Below are 10,663 nucleotides of genomic sequence, written 5' to 3'. Positions count from 1 at the left end.
ATATTACCCCTTTCTTCAAAGTAGAGAAAGAAATCTTTCTGATAAGATCCCAATCATTGGGTGTGTGCAAGTGACCCCACGGAATGGGTTTCCACTTCTTTCTTTCATACACCTTAGTGATCCTTCCCTTTTTCCTTTAGAATTATATTAGTATCACAAATATATATTAAAAATAATTTACTTTTGGTTTACGATCAAAGTGGTTGGTTATGTGTTCTTGTAAGTCCTTATTTGAGTTCATTTTCATAGGACTGATAATACCATCCACTATAACAGTTTTTGTTTTAAACTTTTTCTGTGCCTGTTTAGCACCGCTGGGATGGAGGCCAGTGGAACAAGCAACATGAAATTTGCAATGAATGGATGCATACTTATAGGAACTCTTGATGGAGCTAATGTTGAAATAAGAGAAGAGGTAGGAGAAGATAACTTCTTTCTTTTTGGTGCAAGAGCAGAAGAAATTGCTGGGCTACGGAAAGAAAGAGCCGAGGGAAAGGTAAATTTTAAAAGAAATAAGAATACATGATTCATCATTCAATGTTTTCTTTCCCTTTCCTTTCATGTTTTTCTTTCCTAAGCATTGGCTGAATGTAAACAAGAAGTATATCAGCTACACTAAAAAAAAGCTTGAAAAAGTTCAGGACCCTCATGTTCTGGTAATTTGCTCTACTATCATGATGCATTTCCAAATTGGCGTGAAAGTAACAAGATATATGTATAGTCTAACAGTTGAAGATTCAATAAATAAGGCTCTACAGATGCTTAAAAATATTATCATTGTAGACCAAACCAGTGGATGCATCATAATCTCACTATTGTCTGGTCTCTTCCAAAAATGTGCAGTTCGTACCAGATCCACGGTTTGAAGAAGTAAAGGCATATGTAAGAAGTGGTGTTTTTGGCCCCTACAATTACGATGAATTGATGGGGTCCTTGGAAGGGAATGAAGGCTATGGTCGTGCTGATTATTTCCTTGTAGGCAAGGACTTCCCCAGCTACTTGGAGTGCCAAGAAGAAGTTGACAAGGCATATCTTGATCAAAAAGTAAGTATTATCAAGGAATGATATCTAACACACTAATATATCAAGCACCTGATTAGCAGCATATATAAAGAATAACAGCATTTTGAAATTATTCCTTGTTATTCGTAACATCTGTGAAAAATTCTTAAACGTTACTCAGTTATGGAAGGAAGGGAATATTTTATTGTGCTTAATTATTGCAGTAGTAACATTATCAAGCATATGACTCATGTAGCGATTCAAAATTTCATTGATGTGGATGCAGAGATGGACAAAAATGTCAATCTTGAACACTGCTGGTTCATACAAATTCAGCAGTGACCGGACCATTCATGAATATGCTAGAGATATATGGAGAATTGAACCCATTGAATTGGCTTGAAAAGTTACTCCTGCAATCTGAGTTTTTGGCTTTTTCTGCTTGCTTAAAGTCCATTAAAATTCAAGTTCACCTGGGCTTCAAAGAATGTAAGTATGTAAGTGAACCTCTTTTGTTGTTCTGGGAGAGTTAACATTATCTTCATCCATTTTGCCTTATGTCTCAAAAGATCATGTAAAATTAGATATCTGATTCTATTTTAAATGCTGGTTTGAACTATGTAATCAGTACCAAATAAAATCAAACTCTTATCCTACTTAATTGGTAACCATATTGTACAATTTTATAGGGACTGATGTGTACACAATTCATATATCTGGGCAATGGTGACATTAACATTCTATATCATAAAAACTAATTATATATATATATATATATATATATATATATATATATATATATATATATATATATATATATATATATATATATATATTGTCATCAACATGCTTGTGTTTTTGTTCTTGTTTCAATATTTCGTTGTTTACATGTTCTATACAGTGTGGTCGTTTTTCATTGCAATCTTAACCTCGCATCTTTTTCAATCCTTCACGAGGTAATGTATATTTAACCCACATGGATCGGAGTAAAAAAGTCCATATAAAAAAATTCAAGATCAAAAGAGTAAAAATAAACCCGAGAAGGTCAAATTGATTTAGCATGATTTGAAGATCAAGTCGACGGAACCTAGATCGAAGGTTGAGCCAAGTTGATCGAGTCGAAGAATCTGACTCAGCAAGACTAGGCCAAAAAAGTTAACCCAATCGCCCTAGACCAAAAGTCAAGCAAAGTAAGTCAATATGGAATGACTAGAAGAGTGAGTCAAGCTAATCGAATTTGAAGGTCGAGCAAAGTCATCTTGGTTGAAGGTCAAGTCAAGTCGAGTTGATTTAGACCAAAGGTTGGTCCAAGTTGATTAGATCAAAGAATCGAATTAAGTCAGTTTGGGTCAAAGGTCAAGTTAGGTCAATTAAGACCGAAGGTCGAGGAAAGTCAACTTGAGCAAAGCTTGACCTAGATCGGTCTGGGTCGAAGGTCGACTCGAGTTGGCTGGGGTTAAAGATTAGCTAAAATGGGTTTGGCCAAAGGTCGTGCCAAGTTGGTTAGGTCCAAGAATCGGGTTGAGCCAAACTAGACCGAGGGTCGAGCCAACTTTTTTTCGAAGGTTGACCTAAGTTGACTTAAGTGAAGGTCTAGTTGAGTCAACTTAGGCCAAAGGTTGACTCAAGCCAGTTGAGCCGAAAAATCTAGTCGAGTCAGCATGAGCTAACTATTATGTCGATTTGGTTAGGTTGAAGGTCAAACTGAACTTACCCAAGCAAAGATAAAGCTAAGTCAACTTATGTCAAAGTTCAACCCAAGTCAACTAATTTGAAGTATCTAGTAAAGTTGGCTAATCTAAAGGTCAAGCTAGCCGATTAGGGTCGTAAATTGAGGTAATTTGGCCAAAGTTTTAACTAGTTGGCCCATGCGAAGGTCGATTTGGACCAATGGTCGACTCGAGTCGGTCAAACCAAAGAATTGAGTGGAGTAAGCCCAAACTAAAGGTTGAGCCGAGTTTGTCTCGATCGAAGGTTAAGTCGAACCAATTAAGGTTAAATATCTACACTAGTCAGCTCGACCTAAAGTCAAGTCGTGTCGATTCAGGTCAAAAATTAGTCTAGGTCAATTAGGTCAAAGAATCGAGTCAATTCGATCTAGGTCAATGGTTGACAAGAGTTTGTCCGGGCCAAAGGACAAAGTCAAGTCATCTTGGCCAACTCATTTGGTGGGTCAATAAAATAGGGGGTTTATTTAGGATTGGGTTGGGATTGGTCCATTGACCATGGGTTAAATTGACTCATCTAACAGACACACATTAAGCACTTATGAGATTTCTATTTTGTTTTTTTTTTTTTATAAATTTCAAATTTTATTATTTTAGTTATCTGAAATGCTTTCTTAAAATTCCTATTTTTTTTTTTAATTTCTACTTCAAACAATTCATTTTGTTTCAAAAAGTTCTAAATTCACCAAATAAAATGAATTACTTTCTCAAGTTGACTGTTTCAGTCACACTATTAAGCTTTTTGTCCCATTCCCGTTTCCTAACATAATGATTTTAGAGGTTGATAAATAAATAAATTAATTAAAAATCAGTGCAAAACGAAATTGTTATTTCCTTAATAAGGACAAATGGTAAATGTAATTCACTAATTCTCGTTAATGATTTTAGAGGTTAATGAATAATATAATTAAGGTTTAATCATTCGCGAAGTTTCTATTTGGGGTGGGAATTTCAAATTGGTCCTCTTTTTTTTTTTGCGTCTCAATTGAGTCTTTATTTTGTACAAATTGCAACAATTACACTCCTGTTGTTAAATTGAACCAAACAATATTATAAAGTGGCATGGTCATCTTAGTTTTTAAAGTGGCTGACAGAGGGTGTTATGTGGATTTTTTTTGTTTTCAAATAGAAAAGTTAGAAAAAAGTTGGGAAAACTTCTATTTGTTATGAATCCCTAATTGCTTTAATTCTTAATAAAAGAGGAAAACTTTGTTTTGTCTCTTCTTCGAAGGTGTTCATTGTTCTTGAAGTAAGAGAGGTTTGAACCTACGTTCATCTTGCTCATGTATTGGGGATTGAATTTGTTCATCTTGCACGAGGAAAATGAACTAAAGCTAGTTGGATTTTGGACCTTATTTGTTTTTTGGGTTTGTGATTGGGTTCTCTGCAGGTTTCCATGGCTGCAATTTGGTTGGTGTTGCGGTGGAGAATAGGGGACGAAAGGGTTTCTTATGATGGCTCTTGTAGCGCGATTTCAGTGTTGCGAACATATCACGTCTTTAAGGTTTAATTGGGTTTTTAAAAATTTGGGGTTGTGATGCAAAAATGTTCGCGATCTGGGTGTTCTGGAGATCATGATCTTTGTTGTTTTTGAATATTGAGCATTTAATGTCATTTACTACTTGCTCATAATAACAAAGTGCTTTTTTTATTTTCTAGTGGTAGGTTGCTTTTAACAATTAAGCTCTTTCCTAAAGATACCAAGTGTTGTATAAAGACTTTATCGTTTGGACAAAGTATTGTTTAATCTCATGGTACCATTTAGCCAAGTAAACGTTTCTTTCATTTTTGTCTCTTCTTAGACAGATAATGTTTAGCTTGTTTTAAGCTTTCTTTTATATTTTAATCTTTATATCTTTTAGTTTGTTTTGTTAAAGTCATTGTCTTGACCTATTTTATTTTCAAGAGCTAAGTTGAATACCTTTTTTAGGTATGATAAGCATAAAGTGTTTAACTCCAACTCTCTTATATGCTTTAGGCACAATAGCATTGCATCTGGGAGTTTTGACTTAGATGTTTTCTATTTCCTAAGAACCTAAGTGTTTTCCTAAGCTTTTCTATGTTGGGGATTCAGATTCTAAGTTTTGTGTAGGTTTTCTATGTTAGGGATTCAGATTCTAAGTCTTGTGTTTTCACCCTAAGTTGTTTTCAGATTATTTTCCCGTTTTAATGTTATTTGATTAAACTTCAAAACATGAGAGTATTTAGGCGCATAGACAATTTTGTCTTAACAACTACAACATCATGAAGGAACTATGGCGAAAGATCATGTAACAGGTGGTGGAGTACGAGCAGCATGTCAAGCACAATGTCAGCACCAACAACAAAGATTCAAAGTTGATTAAATGTCCAAAATTGATTACATTATATTCGTGACCTGACTCCACCTTTACCACCACAAATGGATGGGTATAGTCCCAACCTGACTTAATTCGTGCCATTTATTCCATTTGGTGGGACATCATCATCATGAGGTTCGAAATGAAAAGCCCGTATAGTTAATGTAGTAGACTCACAACTTATGAAGCTTACTACAAAGCTAGGTTTTTTCACAGATGTTGTGGGGATCTATTAACTCTCATTTTGAAAAAAATGTTATCCATAATGGAACACCAAGTGATTGCCATTGAGAAATGAAATAATATTTATATTGAGAAAATGGGTATGATGCATCACAATTTAACTTTCCAATACACAGAAAGTGACATTTAGGAAATGTTAGCCAAGATGAACATATAGGATGAAACTTTTATGAAACAATGTTATGATTTCTATGCACAAATCTCGTCCATGCCTAACGACTAATGAGCATGGCAACACATCAGCATTGAAATAAGTTAGTTAGTATGATGATGAAAAGTAGTTGAGCCTTTTGTTTGTAATGAATTACTTTGTTTGGTTTATCGTGTTATGGAACAATGTTATGGTGTACTTTATTAATGAATTTAATTACATTTTAATCTTGATCTACTCTTAAGGATTTTAGTTTAACATTTCTATCTAATTCTTGCTTTATTATATCCTTCAACTCTTTGCTTCATTACATTTCAACGACCTTAATTTAATTCCATCTTATACCATTTCTTAACAATTTTTATTCTCATTTTCACTTATGTGTCTTCAACTCAAATGGATTTGACAATAAGAGATGAATAGGAAGAAGCAATTGATCAACGAAGGCGAATGTTTGTCATTGTTCACATCAACTTACAACTATTGAACAAAGAAATATCCTATTTACTGGGGCAAACAAGCACATTCATGGACACCCTTCATTGCAATATACGACAATGCACATATTTTAGTTGTTATCAATAATGAACATTGGGGATGACAATTTTTCAAACAATACTACACCTTTCTTTTATACCTATCACATAAAAGACATATTATAGAGATGTCAGCATAATATCATTGAAATAGGTTTATTATGTGAATGAAGGAGCTTCACTTTGATTTATCATAAATCACATTTTGTCTTTTAATGTATGTTCTCATAATATGTTTTAAATTTAATATCTATTTTGGTCCCTATGTTTGGTAGGTTTGTTCAAAGTGGTCTTATCTTTTTTCACATGTTCACAATTGTTCCATATTTTGTAAAATCGGTTCAAGTTAGTATTTTTTGCTTACCGCGTTAAAAATGCTAACGGTGTAATTGCTCCCCTGACCAAAACTAAATGAGTTGTCCAGTTATTGATTGTGTGGCACACTGAGGTCAACTAATGTGGCAATTTTCTTGATTTTACCCAAATTAATTTGCTTACTTTTTATTCCCCATCAACGTCTTCAGTCCAAGAACATAAACGAAAAAGAAGAAAAACCAAAACCCCAATTCACAATCATCATCCTCCAAGCGAAAATTCATAATCCTAATTTAAACCCTAACCTCAAATTGCAATACCAAACTAGTAGAGAAAAATCAAGAACACAAATGTAGGAACCCAAAAGTCCAATTCAACAACCTGCAAACCACAAACCCCAATTTGAAAACAGAGAAAAGCAAGAATAAAAAATCCCAAATTGCAAGATCACGAACACCAATCCATAAAGGAGAAACAAAATCCCAAGAAAAGGAAACCCAATTCGCAAAAAAAAAAAAAAAAAAGAAAAGAACCCCAAAACGCGAAATCAATCCTGATTCAAAATCCTAATTTGAAATCCCTAAAATTTGCAAGATCTAAAACATAAGAAAAGGAAACCCCAAAACGCTGCAACCAACCTAAAATTTTCACGACTCAACACGTGTGAATCGTTAGCCAGATTGCGAGAAACAACATCCCCAAAACACGACGCACCACTGTGAGCCCTGTACTACAGAATGGAGACCCTCGTTGTTGTAGACACGCTGAAGAACGAAGCCTTTGCGTCACTACATAGACTCTTTTGCTGACGCCCGCGTAAAATGCAAGAGGCATTCAAATGGAATCTGCCCTGGACTATAGAACAGTGTGCTTGGATTCATAAAATTGTACTCAATTGTCACATCAATGTGATCAGTTTCCACATAATTGGAGAGTTCATTCATTTTTGACTAGGGTGGACATTATGCCATTAGGTTTTTAACGCCGTAAGAAAAAAGGACCAACTTGAACTGTTTTTACAAAATATTAGACAATTGTGAATATCTAAAAAAGGTAGGACCACTTTGAACAAACCAACCAAACCTAGAAACCAAAATAAGTATTATACCTATGTTTTAATATTTTCATTTGACTTTATTAATTATGTAGTAAAAAAATTAACTTGTTTTAATATTTTCATTTGACTTTATTAATTATGTAATAAAAAAATTAACTTTATTTCTTCACAAGAATGTTGTTATCAGTCGTGCAATCTTTCACACATTTTTATTGAATATTGTGCTTATTAATTTTCGCGGTTTTGTTTAAATTAATCACAACTATAATCATTAATAATCTTTAATAATAATAAGAACAACAACAATAATAATTACTATAGCTTTTCAATTATTATTAAAACAAAAATAAATACATGTCCTAAATTATTAACCACAACAACCCATTAAAATTTAAATATTTAATTTTTATTTTATACTAAATAAATTGTATTTATTCTAATTATTTGATTTTTTTTAAAAAAACTATTCATTAACAATTTTTATAAAAAATAATTTAAAATAATCTAAAAATAATTTCATATTACTTTTGGCAATTTTGTAATCTTTCTTTTTTTTATTTATTAAATTTTACTTATTTATTATGTTGAATATAGTGAAAAATTGTGTATGGGATTAATCTCCTTTGTGTTGAATATACACATAGGGTCCACTATTTATAATAGAAGAAATATGGGCTAGGCCAAAAAGACAAATAAGAAATAATAACAAACTAACTAAAGATAAGAGATAAATATAAAATAAAGATAATATTTCTAACACTCCACCTCAAGCTGGTGCGTATAAATCGTATGTATCAAGCTTGTTACTAATATAATCCATAAAGTCTCAGTGAAAATATTTGCTTTTACACTCGAGTGACACCAAATTGCTAATGATTTTCAAGACGACATAGAGTTCAATGTAAATCTCTTCTTGCAAATCGTCCTTGAGGAATGTCACTAGTGGATAAAGAGGTAATTGTTGGAGAGCCACCACGACTATAAATAAACTAACAAAACCATCTTTTTCATGGGAAAAAACATATATGGACGAGTCAAACGTAATGTGACAAAAGAAAGGTCAAAAGAGACAACAACAAAAGAAGCCATGGATGAATAGGAGATAGAAATATAAAAAAATCCAAGATTCTCTAATCAAGGCACAAGAGCAACCTCGATGCTTTGAATAACTACTTGAGAGGAGACGAGACTTGCAACAACGCACGAACCTAATAGAGGAAAACGAGTGACCTCAACACTCTGAATTGCTACTAGACATGCCACAATGCACGAAAAAAAATGGAAAAAATCCATAGCTTTAAAAGGCGCTAAGAGCGTCGTTGATGGCATGATCGTCGCCTAGCCGAGACAATCAAAACCATGTGATCATTGGCGAAAGCTAGAATTCTAGTAGTGACAATGGTAGACGATGGCGTCGCCGCTGGCAGCAACTGGTGTAGTGGCAGAGGCAACAAGAATTCTTTCTTTACTCAAAAGAACCTTAGGCTCTAGATACCATGTTGAATATAGTGAAAAATTATGTATGGAATTAATCTCCCTTGTGTTGAATATACATATAGGGTCCTTTATTTATAATAGAAGAAATATGGGCTAAGTCCAAAATACAAATAAGAAATAATAACAAACTAACTAAAGATAAGAGATAAATATAAAATAAAGATAATATTTGTAACAATCACATTACTCAAATCACTCAGAAACTTCACTCTTAAATCCCTTAAAATAAACAACATAAACTCTACATTTAAAGTCACTCAAATCTATTTAGTTAGTTTCCCTCAAATCCATCTTAGGACAAAAACACATAAAGTTGTTAAGATTTGGTGGTCAGAAACTTCAAATGATCATAACTTTTGTTACGAATTTCGAATGGAAACACTCTAAAAATGAAAGTTGTTCGAAATGGGGTGAGGAATGTGCTGGCCAATCCCCTATGGAATTTTAAAATTTTTTGTCATTTACGATATGTTTTTTATTTTCTCTGTATTTTCACCTATTTTTCTTACTTTACAACTTTTTTTAAAATATCATACTACTTAGAAAATTCTAGAAATTTGTGTGGTAGATTCTTGTATTATATATTGATTTATAATGTTTACAGGACATAAATTTTGGCTTAAAATTAAAAAAAAAAACACAAACTTATGACTGTCATCCCTATAATAGATAGGGGTGGAAATGTGATCAGCCTAGCCCGTTTAGGCCCAGTCCGCACTTGGCTCGCAATATGTGGGCTAGGTTGGCCTACCCCACATAAAATATGGGGGATGAAAATGTTGAGATTTTTGACAACACAATATCTATATCATTCTAGTTTTTGATGATGATAACACATTGCTTAATAACATACATGTGTTGTTGGTGTGTTACATGTTCTTATGCTAAATGTTTGATATATTTGTTGAACATGTTTATGTGTTGTTTTGCTATGTGAATGCATACATATTGAGCTTGTAATTGTTACATCATTTCTGGATGCATTGCACATGTTTTAATGCACGAAAACCACTAGCACTTTTATGAACTTATAACTGTGTGACAAAGCTGCAGTAAAGTCGACTCCAATATTAATTGAACTGACTATGCTAAAGTCTTTGTACAAATTTTGAGAATCAGTGCTTTGTGAGATTTTGAGAAGAAAAGAATTTCAAAATGATTTTACTTGTCGAAGTCGACTATATGTGTTACATATTCGACTGCATTAGTTGTTTGATTTGAAATTTTGTTATGCTCTTGCACTCTAACGACTATATTTTCAAAAGTTAGTTGAGCATTTAATAGTAGGTCAACTGTATTAAATGTGTTTTTATTTTGGTTGACTGAATGCTACCAGTTTGACTGAACTGTTATAACTGTCATAACTCAGTCGACTGTATTAGCAGCCTATTCGACTCAGAGAATGTCTGATATAACAGAAATCTATAAATTAGTTGAACACGAGTTTGTTCTAAGACTTTTGATGATCTAACAATTTCATTTATGTTTCAGATTGATATCTCTGTGATTGAGAGCTCCAAGAATTCTTCAAGAAGACCATGGTGATCGTTCTTGAAAGAGATTCCAAGGGAGAATTGTTGCGTGTGTATTGATTGATCCTTATCTACACATTGAAGGTGTATCTGGTTTGATGAAGAAGTTATTCTGGCTTGGCATCCGTAAAGACTGCTTCATTGGACCTGTTGTGATTACAGGGGTTAGACTCGTGGAGTCTTGTTCACTTTGAGGATTGTTCAAAGTGGTGTTTCAGATTGCAGGAGAGGGGATTCTTGCTGCAAGTTTGGTTTTGTTGTTGC

The 10,663-nt window shown here is 33.3% G+C and overlaps 1 protein-coding gene across 2 annotated transcripts in view; it reads left to right on the top strand.

Moving 5' to 3' along the window:
• The window catches only part of LOC106769260 (alpha-1,4 glucan phosphorylase L-2 isozyme, chloroplastic/amyloplastic), a 9,624-nt gene extending 7,966 nt beyond the window's left edge, over positions 1-1,658 (top strand). For both annotated transcript variants that reach the window (XM_022783169.1, XM_014654797.2), the window contains exons 13-15: positions 310-496; positions 844-1,044; positions 1,289-1,658. In XM_022783169.1, the coding sequence (XP_022638890.1) occupies positions 310-496; positions 844-1,044; positions 1,289-1,405 (505 nt within the window). In that variant the 3' untranslated portion in view covers positions 1,406-1,658. The remainder of the gene's footprint in view (positions 1-309; positions 497-843; positions 1,045-1,288) is intronic.
• The last annotated feature ends 9,005 nt before the right edge of the window (positions 1,659-10,663 follow it).

Source organism: Vigna radiata, chromosome 7 (genome assembly GCF_000741045.1).
Source record: "Vigna radiata var. radiata cultivar VC1973A chromosome 7, Vradiata_ver6, whole genome shotgun sequence".
NCBI classification, from domain to species: Eukaryota; Viridiplantae; Streptophyta; class Magnoliopsida; order Fabales; family Fabaceae; genus Vigna; species Vigna radiata.
Note: the sequence above shows the minus strand (reverse complement) of the source record. Positions and strands in the feature narration are given on the sequence as shown.